Genomic DNA, 21,558 nt, shown 5'->3' with positions numbered 1-21,558 from the left:
GAGCAACGCCTCAGAGCGAAAAGAACTGAACACTCAGACAATTATCTGTAAACATGTTTCTTCGTCCGTCAAACGATCTTGTTCCTGATGTCATCGTTTCATCGTCATTAATCGTCATCTCTCGTATATCGAAGCGACCATCGTCATGCCGACACATACACAAAATCATTTATCTCCTCCGCCGATCATCATTCACGAAATTCAAGTCTAGTCATCCATGAACGACGCGGACCGCGAAAATCACGCGACCCCTATTTTACAATCTCACTCCCCCTATCTTTCTATCTCTCTTCCTGTCTTTCTTTCTCTCTTTCTCTCTCTTTCTCTTTCTCTTCCTGTCTTTCTTTCTCTCTTTCTCTCTCTTTCTCTTTCTCTTCCTGTATTTCTTTCTCTCTTTCTCTTTCTCTTCCTGTCTTTCTTTCTTTCTTTCTTTCTCTTTCTTTCTCTTTCTCTCTCTCTTCCTGTCTTTCTTTCTCTCTTTCTCTCTTTTTCTCCCTCTTTTTCTCTCTCTTCCTGTCTTTCTTTCTCTCTTTTTCTCTCTTTCTCTTTCATTCTCTCTCTCTCTCTCTCTCTCTCTCTCTCTCTCTGACTCTCTCTGTCTGTCTCTATTATTTTTCTCTCTTTTTTTCTAAGAAAATTGAACGTCTCACGAACGAACTATCACCCAATCGTTAATCAGTACCGCACGAGGCTCTTGTAAAAAAATTGAGAAACTTCCCGATCAACTTTATCATTCGCGCGTCACTGACGAAGCTCGAGACCGCCCAGCCCAGTTCGCAGTTTAACGTATATACTTCACCGTATGCATTTCTCGCAGAGGCATACACATTTTGCGTCGCTCGAGCGCACTCTCCCGATCCTCGAGTCGCGTGGTCGCGCAGATACCCGGAAAACGGGATCGATCAACGATCCGCCGCGGATCGTTAACGTCGCGACGACACGTTACCGTTGCCCCATTGCATTTCACCGGTGACAACCGCGAGAGGGAACGACGTCGGGCTCGTTTTGAAAGAACGATCGAATGAAAGCCGATTTGTTACCGAACGTTTTGTAGTGTTCTACCTAGATACCGCGGTATGAGTTGTGTGCGACGTTTCGAGAAGTCAATTAACTTCACTCGCTGGTTTCAACCGTGGAACGGGTCCCGGGGACAGTCGAACGAGCAAATTGGATCGTTCGGACGATCGTAAAGATCGCGTGATTCGCTCGGGGCATTAGCGGCCATGTGAACGTCGCGTATAAAGTTCCACGGTTGAAACTTGACGGATTCTCGTCAAATAATTCCTTAATCAATCTGCAGATCTCTCAGAGTATGTTTATGTCATGTTCATACACGAGCAGTAGTTGGTTTGTAGCCACTTGGTAAAAATCGGCGTCCGTGATGATTCGAATAAACAATGGATGTTTCGTAAACGTTGTTCCAAAAAATACGTTTTGAAGATTCTGCAACGGCCGTTCGTAGAGTCCGCGTTTTAAACGAAAGTTAACGACCACTCCACGTACATAAAATATCGGCACGAACACGAGACACGGTTCACCACATATCGTCAATACACAGGACGCTGTTTTCTCCCAGTGCTACTTTCATCGTGGCAGCGACATAAACATACCCTAAAACTCCTCAACAGTAAAACGTCGAGGAACACGTGCGTTTCTTATCACGCCAAGCTATCACTAATCGCTTTACCGCTTTACTGGGCCGCACGAGCCAGCCACTAAACAGAAGGAAAAAGTTGCAAAAGAAAAAAAAATGAAACAAAAAAATGAAAAACGAAAGGAAACGTTAATAGCACTACCGCAAACATGCAAATCTTGTTCTTTTTTTTTCTCTTTCTCTTTCTCTCTTTACGAACGGTCCAGCTGTGAACCGTCGACGATAGGACACCAGGAAAAAAAAAGAAACACGCTCACCTGTTTATCCATTTATTTATTTGTTTATTTATTTATTTATTTATTTATCTATTTATTTATTTATTTATTTATTTATACGAGTATACTTTATTTGTTGTTTTTCCGTACCGCTGAATGCCGATAATCTGTACAAAACTACTTCGCGCGGACACTGTAATGTACATACCCGTGACACGGTCACCTAGCTCTGGGCGCGATAATTAACCGACGAAAATTTCGAGAACAGTTTCGATATGGTATACGAAAGGAGCGTTGTGAAATATTTTTTTGTGAGAAAGAATCGATCGAAGGGAAGAGGATTAACGGATTTTGGTGATTGCGAGTTTTAGTTATCGCGCTGCGTCTGTGATCACGATTATCAGGCATGGAGATTTTGTTCATTGCTCGTAAACGTTTGCGCAGTTTGCCGACCATAAGCCGCCGGATACACAGCGTCCTCGTTAATCGCATAAGAGCAACATGTACGACAATAAACTCGATAATAAATATGTTTCCTAGTACCAATTAGTATCCTTTGTACTTTGCTTCGCCCGTTACCGCTAATGGTAGTCGTAGAGTTCCGTTCCACCCCGTATTGCCCGTAGATTTCACTCCAAATATGCACCGAATTTTACAATAAAATTATCATGGTTTCGTTGTACAACTCCAGTAATACGTATCAATCATACCCCACGATCATCATTACTTTAAGTAGACTAATAGGACACCCAACCGAGCTTGGAAGCTTGTTAGAGATTATATGCTTGATACACGTTTCACGAAACTCTGGACAAACTTTCACAGCTAATCGCAACATTCGCAAAGGCCAGAATTTCACACCTCGAACGATGCCGATCTTCCATCGCGTGTGTCGCAGCGCGAACGATCTATGATTATGTGTATCGAACCTGTGACACTCCCGTTGCAGAGTTGGGGAAAATGTAATCTGATCACATACTAACGATCGAAATGCAAATCTCGACTCGATCGCAGATTAATGCGTATAGCTATTAATTCAGTTTTATTGTAATAATGAATTATCTAATTTTATTTTTAGATTAGTAACCATTGATGACTAAAAGATTATTTATATTCGAATCGTCCTCGGTAACGTGTAATCAGATTGTTTCCCACCTCTGTGCCATTGACACCGAGTAGCTGCGTGGTAAGTTCCCAGAAATCTCCTAGATTCATTTCACGTGAAAACGAATAGCCATTCCAGATCGTTGACAATGCGGATTTCGCGTTGAACGAACGAGTAGAGAAGAACGTTGTTCGTTGGCGTTTTTCCTTTTACGAAACCCTCCGTTAACGATTTTATATCCATGACTCGTCGAAGTCGAGGGAGGATTTTGTAACTGATCGAAGGGAAGAGTGAATTTCGAATAGGATCAGAAGTATACCCGTGCAAATCTTTGGTAACTTAGGTAATCTGCTCGACGAGACCGAGGTGCTCGATTGGATGGTGAAGCAGAAGACGGACGAAAGCATCGAGGAGATTGATCGCGATACGCTCACCAAGTATATCGAGACGAAAGAATTCCTGGCTGTTGTTTTCTGTAAGACATTGTTCATTCTCCTGTTGAAAATCTATCACGATAGTTGCATGCCCTTCGCGGTAAGTTAAACAATCTTCTTCTTACAACGGACTCGCTAGTTCTAACTCTGACTTCATGGGTAAGTAAGAATTAAATACGTAATTAACACGAGTTACCGGAAGATTCGAAGTAAAGGTATAATCTTGTAACGGGTATCGGTAAATTGCGTTTCATCCGCAAAAGATAACGTTTCATCTATCATTTAACCGTTTGAGAACTTAAGTTTCCGATCGCACTCACCCCTTAAGTCTTGACCATCACGCGATATCACACGAATTTATAGGAAACGTTGTATATAATTAGTGGATTGTATATATTTAGACGAATTCCCGGTTTCCTAGACTAGTTCACCCAGCACAAAGTCAAAAGGGACTGATTTCACTGTAACTATTGCCAAGTCGAAAGTTAAATACCAATTTCATTCATTCTTCTCGAAGTCTCTGTTTTGCCATGCTTTGCTACTTAACGGATAGGTTCAACGGTTTAATCATTATTGTCCATCCGTGAAACTGTCGAATCCCGTCGAGAACGGTAAAATGAGGGATGCATAGAAGGTCGATAGAACGAAAAGAGATGGGACGCGTCGATTCGAAACGAAAAGAGATATCTCGCTTTCGTAGACAAGGAGGAAGATCCAGAGAGTCCTAGAGTGCTCAGGCACGTCGAGTTGATCGACGATGAGGCGGCTGAGTACGGCATAAAGATTGTCAGGATGAAGGATCGGTTGATGGCGAAGAAGTATGGATTCAGGAACCCGCCGGGCATCACGTACTTCCGCAAAGGGAAGAACATCAACTACGACGGAGACATAGACGATGAGGAGGAGATCCTCGATTGGCTGACCAATCCCGAGAACATGGAGCTCACCGACCACATTGAACGAATTAACAAGAAGATGTTCCAGAAGATACGACAGACGACTGACTACCTGGCTGTGTTTTTCTGTGAGTATCGAATCTGGGACACGATCGACCCAATGGAACAAGAACTTCGAGTATCACTCACAATTAGAGTCTTAAACGAATTCAATTAAACGGGTAGCCTCTTCAGATCGACAGTTAAATCAGTTTGATGGAGACAATGTTTCGTTCGCTTTCCTTTCCACTTTTCTTTTCTGCTGTTCTTTTTACTAGTAACACTTACGAGCATTTTCAAAGGGAAATGTTCCAATAAGATGGTATTATAAAATTGTATTTAACTAAATAAAATGAGACTTTCGAGCGTTTCGAACGCGGCGGCGCGCGTATGTTTAGACAGCAACGACTGCAAACAATGTGGCAGGGTGCTGGCAGAGATCGAGCATATCGATGATGAAGCTGACGGGGCGGGAATCAAGTTTGTGAAAATCGACGACAAACAGCTGTCTAAGCAGTACGGCGTGTTCGCGCTGCCTGCCATTTTGTTCTTTAAGATGTCCTCGAAGGAACCGGTTATCTATGCAGGTACTAAAGAAAATCAAAATAGATACCTGTAGAAAAGTAAAAAAAAGAAACGCTTCCCAATTTCTGATTCGATAATTCAATTGGTGATCGTAGGTGATTTGTACGACGAGGAGCAGATTCTACAGTGGTTGATGACACAAAAAGATCCCTCCGGAGAGGTAATCGAAGATTTGGAGGGGGAGGACCTCTTAAATTTAATTAGAGAGTCGGAGTCGCTGGCGGTGTACTTCTGTAAGTCTCACAGTCCTACAGGCGTGGCCAACTGCCAAGCAGGAATGTATCACTAGCCTGTTGCGTGGCTCTGCACACCCCGTTTCCACATTTCCTTCCCATGTATTATATACTCTGGCATCCCTTATCTTTAAGCTACAGCCATTGAAGCTCTATTGCGAGCAGTAAAACTAAAATCGTAAAATATTTTCAAGCATACTGTGATACTTTCCTGCGCAATTAAAAGCTATTTTTTTGAAGATATCTATAATACATAGATAATTCTAATTGATTAATGGGAGTTAATAACTTGATTTAATGTTTCATTTGTGTCACGGATACATAATATATTTGAAAATGTTCGCAGCAGTATGTTAATTCTTGAGAAAATAATCTGCCATCGAGATTGGTAACATGAATAATTCAGAAATGACGAATTAGTTAACATCAATCATTCAGAAATGATAAATTCTCGGAGCAGATTCACTTCGTACCTTGAATCCCGATACAATCCAGGCTGATCAACCTTGTAAAATATTTCCGTAATCGCTGATGGAATACTAACTGCTGACCGCAGCCAGCAACTCGTTTGCGTATATTAATTCCTGCTCTGGAAGCAACGATGTCGAGCCAAAATCGTCTTGTCTCGCGGACACAATGTATATATAAGCCACGGTGAATCGTCTTTGTTGTCTTACGCTTACTTGTCAGGCTTAAATGTGTCTCAACGGTTTACCGAACCGAATCGTTGATTGTACATACGTCCGGATTTCTCGTTTCTCGTTGCTATTGGCCTATTGTCATCTATCACTTTTGTCTCGTCTATACGTCTGAGGCTGTACACGTTGTCTGCTAATGCCGCAGGGAACAGAACGCTTTGCGAGTTGTGTCAGGCAAAATATCAACGCAAGCAGACTCGTCACAGGGACCGCAGGCACATCGAACACGAGGCGGCCGAGGAACTCGATGGTACACGTGAACACAGAACGAGCGAATATGTGATACGTTCAACTGTGTTACAGATAGCTCTTCCAGAATCACATTTCTGTGTGCACACTCAAAACACGAGCACAACTCACACGAAACACTGTGGTCACGTAGCGGACATTTTTCTCGATATTTTTTTCCTTTATTTTAGACGCAACACGCAATTGCACATTCGACAAAAGAAAAGAAACAACGTTGTGACGATTAAACGATTTTTATTTGGATCGGAAGCCTTTGCACAGACAAGGGATCCCGTATTCCTGATTCCTTGATTATTTTCTAGGCATTCTCTGTCGCCACGGAATCAAGCTAATTTTTAAACGCACGCAATTTTTCGACGAGAGCATATTTTTTCCAAATCGAACGGCAAGTTCGAGGAATAACGTTTTTCACGGATCGTACACTATCACACTTTCACACAGATGTACCCGCACGTTTTCAGCATGCAGAAAACCATAGAGCCAAGCAGAAGAACCATAGTACCCTAGTGAATCCCGCTGGACAGCATGCATTTTTGGGTTTGGTCATGTTTGTATAAATCTGATCTATTCAGAATATCTTTTTCCACGAATTCTACGGATTATGTGTCATTTTTTCGATAGAGTTAGTCCCCCCCACCCCCACCCCCCCTACACAGACCACCCTCTGGTGTGGACAGCAGCTTTCTTAGATCATCGTGAACCCGAATGCCACAGCCTGCCACCCAATTCTTATCCCCCGATAGGCTGCTGTCTTTCAAATAGACACTCTTTCCTAAAGGTTCTTGAATTTTATGACGACACAGTTTCTCTTTAGGCGTCGAAGGCTGCGAGCAGTGTATGGGAATCTTGGAGGAGCTGGAAAACATCGACGATGACTGCGACAGACACGGAATTACTTTCGTCAAGACTCAAGTGAGTTGTGGAGATGTTTCATTTAAGAGGGCAGATCCTTAAAACTAGAACTACCGGACGAGTCAAAATGATCCATCATAAATTTCTACTTTCACAGTTTTCAAAGAGATACGCGCGGTTTTCAGGGAATATTTTTGGTAAATCGGTTCAGTGGTATGCATTCTGATGTGTAAATCAATGAAAATTTTAGTAAATGCATTTTCTATTGTTTCTGTAAGAAAATATATATTAGGCAATTTGATTGCTCGGTAGTTCTAGTGTTAAAATAATGATACCCATAAGAAGTTCCTTGAATTCGTTTGTTTCAGGACTACAAGGTGGCAGAAGATTACGGAGTCACTGAATTCCCCGTGGTAGTGTATTTCGAGAACCAAGTGCCTAGCATGTTCGAAGGTCTGTATCTTAGCGTAAATAGAAACAAAGCGAGCTAATCTTCTTCTATCATTTACTGAATATCTCGCATGCTTCTCTGTTTAGGCGATTTATCGGTGGAGGAAGAAGTTTTACAATGGCTAATCACGCAGAAAACCGAGGACAGAATCGAATTGATAACCAGAGTGATGCTGGAAACATCGGTCGAGGAGACTCAATACCTTGCAGTATATTTCTGTGAGACTTAAAGAATTTGGATCTTTTAATAATTCAACGTTGTTGCTCGCACTCGTCTGAAAAAATATTAAGTTATCGTTTTATGTCGTAGACAAACAACACTGTCACATATGCAACGAAATTTTAGAAGGATTGGAGAGAATCGACGACGAATGCGACGTTTTCGGCATTCACCTGGTCAAAATTCAGGATCCCCAGTTAGCCAAACGTTATTCGATTAAAACCTTTCCCGCGCTCGTTTATTTCAGAAATGGCAATCCTCTTCTATTCGAAGGTTCTTGTGAATGTTTTATGGATCAAGTGTCAGCGGAACATAGTTCAACCTGTGTATAACTTGTTCTGTTCGTCTCGTAGGTGATCTACAAAATGAAGAATCGGTTCTCGAGTGGCTGATCGACGACGACAACCGCGAACTGGCAGATGAAATTGAGTCTGTTAACGAAAGAATGTTGGAGAGACTCTTACACGAATCTCCATTCTTAGCGGTGTTCTTCTGTGAGTTCTATTTTACTTTAGATAACATAAGAATATTTTATTTTAGAAAGAAGTTCATATGATTATGCGCTTGTATTTTTGAACGTCATCTTTCTTTGCTGCTTGAAAAGTATTTCGATCATTTCTGAGACATCTCTTTTTTATCAATTTTTGATGACCCGACGTTTCATCGAACAAATCGATATACGTTTTATAGACGACGAAGATTGTCCCGAATGCGACGAGATCATGGAGGCCTTAGAAAAGATTGACGGCGAGGCTGACTTATTCGGAATCGACTTCGTGAAAGTCAATGGCCCCGACGCTGCCGAAAAATATGGAATCCTAAATGTCCCAGCCCTTGTCTATTTCCGCAAAAGAACACCATTGATCTATGACGGGGATTTAACGCAGGAGGATAAGATACTTCAATGGCTGACTTCTCAGGACGTTTTCGAAATTAAGAATGAAATTGAAGAAGTCAACAAAAAGATGTTGGACAAGCTACTCGACGAAAATGAATTCTTAGCAGTCTTCTTTTGTAAATAAATGTTTCGGTTACTTGTGAGCGTGTCGATGAAGACTTGTTTAATTAACGTCAAGTTCGTCGGTAATTTTTTTAGATGAGCATAACAACAAAGAAAGCAGGGATGTAAATGAAAAACTAGAGAACATCGATGGGGAGACGGACAACTTGGACATCACGTTCGTCAAGATGGCCGATCCGAGATATGCTAGGAAATGGGGCGTCACTAAACTTCCTGCCATCGTCTACTTCCGCAAAAGATTCCCCAGTATTTATCGAGGTATGTCCAGCCTGCTTTAGAATATTATTTAATTAAAACGAAGTACAGTGATGTTCCACTTAGATAAATTTGTCAAATTCATCTACTTAATACAGTGAAGAGTAAAGAGAATTCATTACTTTATGAACATCCAACTTACAATATTCTATCCATTGATATTATGGGTACATGTCATTAATTACTAAATAACGAATTTAAATTTCAATCTTATAATGGAACGATACAGTTTGTTGAAATATTTAATAAAAAAATTCAAGCGCTGAAGCTTGATAAGTCCTCCAGAGACACTGCAGCATTTTCTAGAATTAACACATATATTACACAATCTAAGATTTCTCAAATCTTGGTTAACTCTTTCTATTCCCAGCTGAAAAGAAACTCTTGGTAAGATATAAAATGCAAGCAGGTGACAAGAATAATAGTTGTCCGAGATATTGGTTCATAAGTTTCTGTTTCATTAAAACATAGTCCCTTAACTTTGATTATCGTGTGCTGGTTTATCAGTGAAGAACATTCATTTTTCCGATGTCATTCTACCTTCTATTGAATATATACATATGTATCTGAATTTGTCTTTCCCAAAGGCGACGTACACAACGAACAAAGCGTGCTCGAATGGCTGCGCAAGAATAGGTACCGTCAACCGGAGCTGAATATCTACATGTACATGCTGATCGTCATCACCGTCTTGTTCGCAATGTACACCGGCTTCCTCTTGTCGTGCTTCCGGTCGGAGCCAGCCGCACCAGCCGCGCATCCGAAACAAGCGTGAAAACTCGGACAGGAAAACGAGAGACGGTTAATGCAAGAAAAAAAAGGGAAGAGTACAGAGACTACGTGGACTGTTGCTGCGCGAATGTGCGTTATTGTTGTTGCTCCGACTTGTTTCACTTAACAAACGCCGTTCGTCCGGAACGAACGACACGATCAGAGGCTCGACGATTCGACAATGAAATCCGTCATTCTTGCGCGGCATCGATAAGCGCCATATTTCGCTAGCCAATGAACGAATATAAAAAGTAATACTTAGCTAACGCACCATGCCATATCAGGCTCGAGTCGTCTCTGAATTTCGTGGATCCCTTGCCCGGCGAGAGAACGGATCGGATAGGGATCAGAGCAGGTCACGGCTGCCGTGGCACGGTATGTAAATATATGTAAACGTGGACCAAATCCGTCGACCTTTCCAAAGAAGATTTAGACCTCTGTCAAATTAAGGAAGGATCTAGGGAGTTGAGGTATCTAAACAACGTGAGCGAAGGCGCGTTAGTGTTTAAGCTACCATCCGGTGCTAATACACTCGAGTCGCATCGTGTTCTAGGGAAATTATTGTTAAAACGTATTTATTATCTCGTTTGCTATATATTTTTATCGCGTTTAAATCTTTGTTTACTACAGGTTATTGTATTGCTTTGTTACGATCCACTGTAACCACTATTCCGACCACACTTTGTATTTCTTACGTAAGTGATACACGTACCAGGAATTCTTTGTTGTGTTTCTTCTTTTTCTTTTACTTCTTCTTTTACTTATTCTACTTCTATTTCTTCTACTTCTTCTACTTCTTCTACTTCTTTTACTTCTATTATTTCTTCTTCTTCTTCTACTTCTTCTACTTCTCTTCTTATGTTCCTTCATCTTCTGCTTTTCTTCTCTTCTTCTTTTTCTTATTCTTCTTCTTCTTCTTCTTCTTCTTTTCTTTTTAGAGTGATTATAAACTGAATCGACGCACACCGGCGTACACTGTTGCGATTTAAGGAATGTTTGGTGGTCGATGATCATCGACGATCGTAATTTATAATCATTAATGGTTTTCGTACTTGTTTAGCGTGAACTATCGACTGTCGTCGATGATTTTGACAGTGGTCTTGCGCGCGGCCGATCATCTTTGGTCCACGTTCGCGGGGGGATGATCGAGACACAATCGTCGCGTTGATTCGCGTTTGTTTCCGTGGATCATCGCCGAGTTTTCGTTTAATGAACGGACAGGGTAAAGATCAATGACCAGTAAAACAATTGCCTGTTAGCGTATACCGGATTACGAGGAATTTATAAAAAAGAAAAAAACGAACCCTTTGGACCAATTCCAAACCTGTTTGAGCGCCACTTCCATCTGCCAATTGTAAATAATGTAATAGTGTGAACGATGCATTATATAAAACAAAATACGATGATTTTCCTTTACTTTTACGTTTCGCATTCGTTTCTTTCCTCCCGTCTGTTTCTCTAACAGGACTCCGCATAGATTTAGTTAACGAGAATTATTCGCGCGTACGCGTTATATTGGCTCCACTTTGGATACACTTCGTTGAATTAGGGACAGCGTTGTTATTACGCAGAATATGTATTTCTCGAAACATGTCTTTAAAAAGTAAATTAAATTTTCGAAATACATCTGGGATTATGTTAACATGCACGATGCGTGAATTCATTATCCCATCATTAAAGTATTATTAATTCGATTACCAATTGAAATACACACATGAAGGATGGAATACTTCGTTTAGATATGATAGAGTACGACGTAATGAGGTAACCGTAAATTTCAAATTTCCCGCTGTTACGCAAAATGGGGCTGACTTAAAGCCAACTTCAAAACAAACATTCGACTGCTCTGAAGTGCGCTGAGGTTGAGAATTTCTTTACTAGCGGAAGAATGGCGGATGCGTAAGTGTTGTTTGAGTCTGAAAGAAATCTAAAAACATCGCGTGTTATAGTGAACTTACAAGACTGAAACTACGTTATTATTAATTCTTATTATCTTGGCTATCGAATATATATTTTAGTTTCCGATCTTTTTACGAGAATGGAAAACTGTAACTTACTGCTGACAAGTCTTACTTTCGATCAACGTGAACAGAATGTAGTTAATATTTTATCACTAAACGCTAAGTAGATTTTATAAAAAAAAAGATATTTAATTTTAAATTGAACGAAGTTAAAATAATCTAATAGTTATTTTAAGAGAATATTATAATATGATATTTTGTTTCGCATTGTATAGGAAAACAGCTTAACCTAAGTTTTGTTTAACTGTCCCTTTTTTATTATACACACGCAACATGCATTTCATAATACATGTAAATATTTATACACAGGCAAAAAGAAACTGCCCCTTCGGCGAAAAAGCTGCCGGCAGTACCAGAGTCGGTACTTAAAAGGAGGAAAACCCGAGAAGCAGTTAAGGCTGCACGGCTTCAAATTTCTATTAAGGTAGTAGTTCAACTTCACTTAATAATGAAATTCTATCTTTTAATTTCTTTATCTTTGTAACTACTTACTCAAGGAACTTTCGTAATTTTTAGCAACGTGCAAACCGTTACAAGAAACGGAAGGAAATCTTCAAAAGGGCAGAAAAATATGTGAAAGAATATAGAACAAAGGAGAGAGATGAAATCAGATTAATAAGACAAGCCAAAAACCGTGGTAACTACTATATTCCCGGAGACGCACGTCTTGCCTTTGTTATTCGTATTCGAGGGTGAGTATAACTTATACTTCTACAGCAATTTATATTTAATTAACCTTCAGCATATGCAACTTAATTTAATAATTTCAGTGTGAACCAAGTTGCACCAAAAGTGCGCAAAGTACTTCAACTATTTCGCTTGAAGCAGATCAACAATGGTGTATTCGTAAAGTTAAATAAGGCAACCATTAACATGCTTCGTATTGTCGAACCTTATATCACATGGGGGTATCCTAATCTAAAGTCAGTTCGTGAACTGATTTACAAAAGAGGATTTGCCAAAATAAATAGGCAACGTATTCCCATCACCAGTAATGCCATCATTGAGAAAAAACTTGGTTAGTAACATTTATTCATTTTTCTTCTATCACTTTTGAAAAATTATTTTGCACTTTTACATTGTTGTATATTATTTTATTTCATTTTATGGTGTTGACAAATCCATAGGGGTTGTACATAACACTATACATCTCCTTTCCATATTGTCAGAAAGTAATAGAATTCTTGAAAAACCTTTGCATATATTATTTATGTTTAGGTTTGCGATAATTCATACAATTTTCGTATAATAATTCTTAGTATAGTATTACTAATAAAGAATGTTTATTTTTATAGGTAGTTCTGGTATTATTTGTACAGAAGATTTAATCCATGAAATATTCACAGTTGGATCAAAGTTTAAATATGCAAGCAATTTCTTATGGCCATTCAAGGTAAAACTCCAAATTCCATTTCCCACGACATAGGCATGGTTGTAGAAATCTTCATTATTCTATCAATCTCCTACTATGTCGTAAAGTAATATGAGTTTCTCTTCATGACGCGCATGTACTATTGCGTTTCTTTGTCGAACTCAAACAATTAGAACAATGTGCTTCAATAATTAAACAATATAATAATCTTGGTCTGTTCATAGCTCAACACACCAAATGGTGGATGGCGCAAAAAGACTAACCATTATGTTGAAGGTGGAGATTTTGGAAACCGAGAAGATAAAATCAATGAACTTCTCAGGAGAATGGTTTAAATTTATAAAAATCTGGATAAATAAATGTTTAAATACAAGACATTATTTTCTGCTATTTTTTATTCTTGCATTCAAAAAAATATAATTCCATTCCCTTTACTTAAGTTCTCTAGTATCAGCGAACAAATTATTTTATAAGTTTCGCTAAACATCAAGTAATTTGTTACAATGCGTATTAATATATAGTACGCCAACCACACAATATTGCGGAATTTTTTTTCTGTACATGCACATGTTTTACTCATTGATATTTATTTATAAATTAAAAATTTCAGTTTTGTTAGATCTTCACTTTTTCGTAAAGTGTATATGACGAATGTTCAATTAAAATATACTATTTTACGAAAATGTATAAGATTTCTATTTTCTTTAACTGCTCATTCTTCAGGGACAAGCAAGGCCGGCATTCAGACTTTTAACGGCTAATATTTAACCAGTGAATAATGTGTTAAGAAACGTGCGTGTAAATATATGTACATCATTTTTAATCTACGTGTTCTTACGTATATTATCATATGCAGGCATGTATATGACCAAATGTTTTCTGTTCAATACGGATATAATCGATAATGGATTATGTATCTGCAATGTAATATGAGAACGTTTTTTATTTGAATGCGAAATATACCACGTTGTAGACGCATGCGTCACAAGTATTATATCGAATTGCAATGTGTATTCTACGACGATGTCAGAATGGTGCATAAAGGTGAGGTTACGAGTTCGAACCTTGCTGTAGGAAGTTTAGATCAAATATTTTTTTTCCGCAAGAAGATATTATTTTTCATGTAGAAATAAAATTTTTAATAAATTTGGGTAAGTACATTACGTAAAACATGTATAATTCTAAAATTATAAAAATTACATGTGCACGCTTTCTCATATATACGTAATTCACACTTAACCTTATCTTTCCATTAGAACATAAATTTTTAGAATTAACTGAATGTAAATTCTGAATTTACACAATAATCGAATAAATCTTCGGTTCACTCTTAATCAATCTTTTTCCGTATATCTCTTTTTACAAAAGTGATGACAGGTAGATGATTTTGAACCGAATTTAGGCACCTTGTGCCTTTGACCACATGTTCTTATGATCGAATCCTATAGATATAAATTTTTTTTTATTGAAGCTAATAATATTTTTTCTCTTGTAAAATAGTAAAATATAATTCCATTTTTAAACTGATTGATGTTTTTCATTCCTTTTTTAGTTATATATCAATAAATACTAATCATATTAAGATTGAAAAAAAATAGTATTTTGTGTTTGTTTAAATTACAGTAATAATGAACAAAGAAACTGAAAAGTCTAAAGATATTTCTTCTGACAATGTGGACTTATCTAATAAGTCGAAAATGTCATTACCTGGAAATACTAAAATGCTTATTCTTTCTCCTAAAATGTTACAAAAAATTGGAATTAATGATACTATAATAAAAGGTAAGTTAATTAATTAAAACACTGTTTAAATATAATTAACTTCAATTAAGTTTTTATGTAAAACATATATTAAATTTTATTTCAAATATATTACAGAGGGAAGTATTACATCTGCTGTCGGGCTTGTAAGAAAAGATGATACACTGAAAAATATTATGTCCAAAGAGCATGAGGATTATAAGGATTCCAAGTTATTTGATAATTCCATAAACTCAGAACATATTATAAAACCAATAGATGTTAAAGATAATGATTTCCACAGAAATGCAACAAAAGTGCCTAGAATTAATAGAGATAATGAAAAATTAATGTCTAAAGTAAATTATATGAAACCGATGAAAAGTAACTTTCATGTTATAGAAAAGGAGGAAGATAATAATAAAATAGTTAACATAGAAGATATTCAAACTACCTCCAGTGATATACCAAAGCCTCGAGAAGTATGCATAAGAACTGATCAATGTAGCAATGGAAAAAGTTTGAATGAGAATGTAGAGTGTCAAGGGGACATAGACAGTAAATACAAAATTAATGAAAATTTACTTGGTAGATCTAAACGAGTTCGTAAGTTAACTAAATTTGATGATTATATTACTTCTTACAAACAAGAGATTGCCAATTTAGATCAAAAGAAAAAGAGTACACCCAGTAAAGAGAAAAAACAGTCAATAAATGTTAATATTTTGCCAGATGTAACTGAAGTAAAAATTACAATTAATCCTAAAAGTAAGAAAAATGAAAATATAAATAATTCTATCACACCAGCTTTAACCAGGAATTCACTGCCTTTATACTTGAGTAATGTTCCTGAGCATCATCCCAATATTAAAAATAATACAGATAATTCTACAGAGGACTTAAATGACAATTGTACGAAAGCTGAAGTTCAAAAAATGTTTGGAATGAATGACAGAGCTAATAGTGAAGAGCTTGAAGCATCTATGAATACTTCTTTACTTGAGAATACAAGACAAACTAATAAAGAAATAAACTTAAAGCTAGACCAAATAGAAGATTTAAGTGATAAAAGCACAACTTTATTAAATTCTGAGAATGTAAAAGCCATTGGTAACAATTCCACTAAGAATGGACATAATCGAATAACCAATTCAGTAATTCCAACAAACCAAAATTCTAATAGTCAAACTCCTTTAACTTCGCCATCAGTAAGAAAAAGAGGAAGGCCAAGAAGATCTTGTTCAGTACAACAAATTCCAGGCACCTTGAATAATTCAGAAGAAAATTTGGAAGTACTAAACAATCTGACCATTGCGGAAACAGTTGCATCTAATAAGAGACATGATGAGAAGTCACATAATATTAGTACCATTAACGACTTAAGTGATAGTAGTAGTATCGAAAGTAACACTTCAAATTTGTCTATTCATAGAAAAAGAGGTAGGCCACCAGCTTCTGGTAGGAGTACAGGTAGAGGTAGAGGCAGAGGCAGAGGTAGAGGTAGAGGTAGAGGTAGAGGTAGAGGTAGAGGTAATGGTAGAGGGAGAGGCAGAGGTAGAGGCAAAAGTAAAGATACAGACAGAGACTCTTCATTAGAAGAATACATACCAAAATTAGAGGGACCAATACCTTCAGACAACTCAAAATTAGAATCTTCTGCAGTATTGGATACTTCTCATACATCTGAAGTAGGTTTTTGGAAATTCCAGTAATATAATTCATTTTATAATTTGTTTCTAATTGTACATTTATAATTTAGATGGATGTAGTATGTGGTAAATGTATGGAAAAAATGCCAAGAAAACAATGGGATTTGCACAGTTTGATTAAACATAATAACATGTCTTGGATACAGGGCGATGAACCTTTGGTAAATATAATACCAAGCTAACAATAATTATTCTTTTAATTTTATATTGAATTTATTAAGAAATATGTTACTTTAGGATTTCGATAATGACATTAAATTATGTAGAAGAGTACTAATGGTTGCAATTAAGAAAAAGAAGGGCAAGTTGACTTGTGAGAAATGTGGTGCTATTAAGAGAAGCGCAAATGGTTTCCTATCTCATGTACAGTTTTGCGGAAAGTCTGAAGCAGTATGTAATTCACATATTTTTACTAATTTATAAAATTAAAAGTACAATATAAAACCATATTATTTTGTAACATAGGAAAGACAAGCTCTAATGGTGACATGCCCTATTTGTGGTGCTATTATGATGCCATCTTCTATGGAGATACATGAGCGAACACATAAGCAGGTAGAACAAAGTAGAATAAAAGAACTTGAATTATTTTCGGCAGATACTGAAAAAGTGAAACGCAAAGCTGCAGAGAAGTGAGTTTCAGGTAATCAATATTTAATAAAAAAAGCTCTAATATATCTTTTTCAATTTCAGAGCGGTGTCAAAAATTTCGGAATTTACTGAACTTGTTAAAGATAATCCACCTACTGAGAAGAAATTGAAACTCGAATCTTCGCTTTTGGTAAGTTTCTGTTTAGAGTATTTTTTTAACAAGAATTTATCGAACTTATATTTATTAATTCATTATTATAGAAACGTTTAATAAAAACACCTGAACAAAAAAAGTCTGTACCAGGTGTATGGAAAGGTATATGGAAAAAAGAACTAAATTCACAGGGAACAATATCTTGCCATCAAGTTTGTTGCGATTTCAAAACTTCATCATTCGATGATATGTGTAAACATTTTTCTACTTGTAATTTCGTTCCTGAAGAGGTATAATTTACTATAATAGCAATATAAATTATTCTTCTAATATTCCTTGAAAATACTAGATTGTATTTTTTTCCCACAGTCTTATGTATGTAAGATATGTAAATTTTCAAGCACTTCTCATCAAGAAATAGTAACACATGTAACAGAAGTGCATAAGACTGTAGAAGAAGCTGATAAATCTTCAGACTTTGAAGAAGAAAGTTATAATTTAGATGAAAGTATGACTTAATCCTACTACTAAAAAGAGCCTAAGTAAATTAAGTTTCATTAACGATTCTTGTTTTTAGGATTATCGTACAAGTTCTTGGAACAAACATATAAAATTCACTGGACAGAACCATACTTTCCAGCTATACTTTGGACTATGGAATTGTAAATATTTATATTTTACATGATAATCCGCAACCTTATAAAAACACAGATTTAATCAATTATATCATGCTTTTTACAGTGAACAAAAAAATTACGAACTTCATTTATATCAAGATCATACTCCTAATGAATTTATACTTTTAAAAAATGCTGATGCTACTAAATATTTGCCACAATTAGAAGTGTCCATGAGAACAAAGACAGAAAGTACAAAATCTGATAAATTGTCTGATAAAGAAATTTCATGGAAACAATTGAAAAGGTTCGAAGCTGATTTGGATGAAGGTAATTATGAATAATTATAATTTCTTGACACTAAAAAAAATGTACGTATTTTCAACCAGAATATTTTTTCAGGAGTTGCTACGTTTTTTACGGGTGGCCCAGTTTGGGCAATAGCATGGTTACCTATTCCTTCACCAATGTACTCTAAAAAATCAATCCAATATATTGCTCTCAGTACTCATCCATGCATGGAAAGTGAATATGCCGTAGGAAAACCATATACTGGAACTAATATAATACAAATTTGGAATGTAGGACATTTAGATCATGAGTAAGTAATAGCCTTATAAGAAAAGTAGCATGTGTAACTATATTTGATATTTTGACCCTTTAAAACTTTTAGAACTCATAATATGACCGTACCTGCTTTATCATATGCTCTTGCACATAATGCTGGTACTGTATGGTGCTTAGAATGGTGTCCATCTGGATGCTATCAAGATGAAAATCTAAACAATTATAAGCGAGAAGACAAAACACAATCTAATCTTAAGCGAATGGGTATGCTTGCAGCAGCGTGTTCAGATAGTACCGTACGCATTTATTCGTTACCCTTTCCAGAGGAACTTAAATTTAAGAAAACTGAGGATAACACGTAAGCTCGTACAAACTTTGTTACACTTTTTTAAATAATTACATTACTCGTTATTAATAATATTTACTACAGATGGCCTATATATCATACTGATCCTGTAATCATATTAGTTGTAAATATACCAATGTACGATAACAATAATCAGAATTGGCAATGTACCAAGATATCATGGAGCAAAGAACATGGGCATAAGTAAAATTTCTTAATTGTATTCCCTTTGTCTTCTTATTGTTAGTTTTATATTTACAATTTTATTATACTAATATGTTTCTTTTTAGTACAATTGCTGCTGGTTTTTCAAATGGATATATTGCATTATGGGATCTTACATACAATTCACCATTATCAATGCAAAAAAGACAGAACACATACTTTATAAATTCATTTCAACATTTTTTTGCGCATGGTAATGCTGTAAGTAGTAAGTATATTTATTTTTTAATCACGAAATATACATGTATATATAAAATACAATAAAAATTAAAAATACATACTTAATAAATCATTCTTGCAGTGCTAGCATTGGTTCCATTCAATGGAACAAGATTTCTAGCTTCAGGTGGTTTAGATAGAGTATATAAGTTTTGGAATTTAGAAGATACAAGTACTCCTCAGAACTCTACACAAAAGGGCATTATAGCAGATGGTGCGTGGTTGACACATTGGCCATGTGCTGTCATTAGTTTTGATGATGCACTTGGGTAAATATTATCATTAAAAAACTGTTCTCATTATATACTGGAATTTATTAATAATTCCACTGTTATTGCAGATACAAACATACAAACTCATATTTAATTCCATTAAGAGACAAGGAATCCAGGTTTTATCCTATTCTAGCAACAAATTCTCCTACTTATGTAAGCAAACATTTAAAGTATTATACATTACTTTATTTCATCACTTTAAATATCAAACTATAACATAAATATTATGAATTTCTTAGACTTTATCAGTTTCTGATTATGGTAATAGTATTGCACATGGTACATTAGCAGGAGAGATAGTGACACTCTTTCCTCATCAACTTTTACATGCTAAAGATATTGATAAGGCATTGCAAAAGAAAAAGAAGGTAATTTATTAATACGTATACACCTGACTCTTGATTTATGCGAAAATCCATTCCACATGGATTCGTTTTACGCGAATGAAAATCGCGTAGAGTCAATTGTTACCGCGTAAATCGAGGATCAGGTGTAATATTTTTAAATTACTGATATATCAACTAATTCTAAATACTGGTTTTAGTTAAGTTCGTATATCAAAATTGTGGATTTCATAAAAACAGAAAATGAGGTTAAGGAAAATAAAAAAAATTCGAAAGATTATCATTATATGCCTGAAAGTTATAAAGAATGCGCGGATTGTTTTGGTGTAATATATTGCGACAAATTACAAGTAAGTTATAGTTTTCCAATTAATATTTAATGTTGAAATTTCCCTAAATATTTCATAATATATCAATTGTATTTCATATTGTCATAAAAGGATACTGAACGTCGCTCGCCACCGCAGTCGCTATTCGCAGAAAAATTAACTGCGATTCCGGTGGAGCAATATCCATTTATGTCAGTAAATAGGGTAAATATTAGCTTTCCTTATCCCAATATTACAACTTTACTCGATGTTAATATTGAATAATAAATTGTAGATATCGTGGAACCCAAACGCATGGAGTTATTTGTGGTTAGTAGCTGGGTATCAAAATGGTATGGTAAGACTGTTAAGCTTTCAATACATGTCTGCATTGCGTGAATTGAAGACATGGTTACCTCAACATGCGGAACAAATGCTAAAAAAAACAAACAATGATACAAAAGAAAGTTCTTAGTATATAAAATAATAAATATAAGTTATGATTTATTTAAAATTAAATATAATAAAATTAATGATGACTGCTTGTTCTCAATTCGTAATAAATTATTTTTTATAATTTTATATGCATTAGGCTATTTTGTAAAGTTAAAGTACTAATGATGAAATTTCATTAAATATATATTTAAGCAGTTTAGATCATTTAAACAGAATAATATGTTTTGTAGAATATGTATGCATTTGTATAATTAAGAATACTTAAAATACTGTACTAAAACAATAGTCATTATTACAAATTTATATTAATAAATAAAAATTGCGGCAATTCTGAATTCAATACGAATGCTTATAATCTATTTATATTCTAATGCAAATAGTTACAACTGCCATGAAAATGAATTCGTTAAGTCTAATGATAAAATTATTTAAAAAGTATTCTTAAATTGATATTATATGAAACACTTATCTAATGTGACAGTATTAATTAATATTTAAGATTTAATGATGTTAATAAAAAGATAATATACTGATACTGTGAAGTACATATTATAACGCATTAATATTTACAATTATGATAAAATGCTTTATCTTTCCATAAAAATATAGACTAAGAGTTTTGATTTAAAAATTTTATTTTTTTTATCATATACATTATTTTAAGGAGTTCTTTTCAAAATACATATAAATAAAAATAAATGCTTCCAAGTGATATTTAGAACATGCATGCATGTAGTTACATGTTAATTATTATTTAATATCATAATTTGAAATTTCTATAAAAAAATAGAATAGCTGAAATTAATTTCAAAATTTTCATATGACACTTTGTATTTATGATTGCATCAACAACAAATGGAGCATTTATAAAGATACAATAAATAAAAGGAAATGGATCAGTTTGGTATTTTTTATTTGATACATGAATATATAAACT

The 21,558-nt window shown here is 35.6% G+C and overlaps 3 protein-coding genes across 10 annotated transcripts in view; all 3 read left to right on the top strand.

The window, feature by feature from the left end:
* The window catches only part of hlk (hulk), a 43,186-nt gene extending 31,861 nt beyond the window's left edge, over positions 1 to 11,325 (top strand). For 3 of the 7 annotated variants that reach the window (XM_076371097.1, XM_031990274.2, XM_031990275.2), the window contains 13 exons: positions 3,318 to 3,449; positions 4,109 to 4,432; positions 4,742 to 4,930; positions 5,024 to 5,161; positions 6,005 to 6,109; positions 6,923 to 7,020; positions 7,329 to 7,413; positions 7,498 to 7,629; positions 7,721 to 7,903; positions 7,984 to 8,124; positions 8,321 to 8,644; positions 8,727 to 8,909; positions 9,494 to 11,325. In XM_076371097.1, the coding sequence (XP_076227212.1) occupies positions 3,318 to 3,449; positions 4,109 to 4,432; positions 4,742 to 4,930; positions 5,024 to 5,161; positions 6,005 to 6,109; positions 6,923 to 7,020; positions 7,329 to 7,413; positions 7,498 to 7,629; positions 7,721 to 7,903; positions 7,984 to 8,124; positions 8,321 to 8,644; positions 8,727 to 8,909; positions 9,494 to 9,681 (2,222 nt within the window). In that variant the 3' untranslated portion in view covers positions 9,682 to 11,325. Of the gene's footprint in view, positions 2,412 to 3,317; positions 3,450 to 4,108; positions 4,433 to 4,741; positions 4,931 to 5,023; positions 5,162 to 6,004; positions 6,110 to 6,922; positions 7,021 to 7,328; positions 7,414 to 7,497; positions 7,630 to 7,720; positions 7,904 to 7,983; positions 8,125 to 8,320; positions 8,645 to 8,726; positions 8,910 to 9,493 lie in introns of those variants that run through there. The other 4 variants (XM_076371099.1, XM_076371098.1, XM_076371100.1 and 1 more) reach the window with 2 other exon arrangements.
* Positions 11,326 to 11,470: 145 nt separating this feature from the next.
* RpL7 (ribosomal protein L7) lies at positions 11,471 to 13,450 on the top strand. Of its 2 annotated transcripts, none has more exons than XM_031990278.2 (6): positions 11,471 to 11,576; positions 12,008 to 12,122; positions 12,215 to 12,390; positions 12,469 to 12,716; positions 12,994 to 13,091; positions 13,295 to 13,450. In XM_031990278.2, the coding sequence occupies exons 1-6, from the start codon at positions 11,566 to 11,568 to the stop codon at positions 13,403 to 13,405; spliced, it is 759 nt and encodes a 252-aa protein (XP_031846138.1). In that variant the 5' UTR covers positions 11,471 to 11,565; the 3' UTR covers positions 13,406 to 13,450. The 2 variants fall into 2 exon arrangements, with proteins under 2 accessions (XP_031846138.1, XP_076227218.1); XM_076371103.1 differs by lacking the exon at positions 11,471 to 11,576 and adding an exon at positions 11,754 to 11,772.
* Positions 13,451 to 13,922: 472 nt separating this feature from the next.
* Positions 13,923 to 20,671, top strand: LOC116432841 (uncharacterized). Its single transcript, XM_031990276.2, has 21 exons — positions 13,923 to 14,221; positions 14,694 to 14,852; positions 14,949 to 16,498; positions 16,570 to 16,680; positions 16,757 to 16,909; positions 16,985 to 17,151; positions 17,213 to 17,300; positions 17,372 to 17,554; positions 17,634 to 17,772; positions 17,842 to 17,926; positions 18,006 to 18,211; positions 18,284 to 18,482; positions 18,555 to 18,806; positions 18,879 to 18,998; positions 19,085 to 19,227; positions 19,321 to 19,507; positions 19,579 to 19,666; positions 19,753 to 19,881; positions 20,058 to 20,207; positions 20,298 to 20,390; positions 20,461 to 20,671. Exons 2-21 carry the CDS (start codon positions 14,699 to 14,701, stop codon positions 20,638 to 20,640), a joined length of 4,377 nt encoding a protein of 1,458 aa, XP_031846136.1. The 5' UTR covers positions 13,923 to 14,221; positions 14,694 to 14,698; the 3' UTR covers positions 20,641 to 20,671.
* The last annotated feature ends 887 nt before the right edge of the window (positions 20,672 to 21,558 follow it).

This window comes from Nomia melanderi, chromosome 9, assembly GCF_051020985.1.
Source record: "Nomia melanderi isolate GNS246 chromosome 9, iyNomMela1, whole genome shotgun sequence".
Lineage (NCBI taxonomy): Eukaryota > Metazoa > Arthropoda > Insecta > Hymenoptera > Halictidae > Nomia > Nomia melanderi.
The sequence above is the reverse complement of the archived record's forward strand: the minus strand, read 5'-3'. Positions and strand labels throughout refer to the sequence as shown.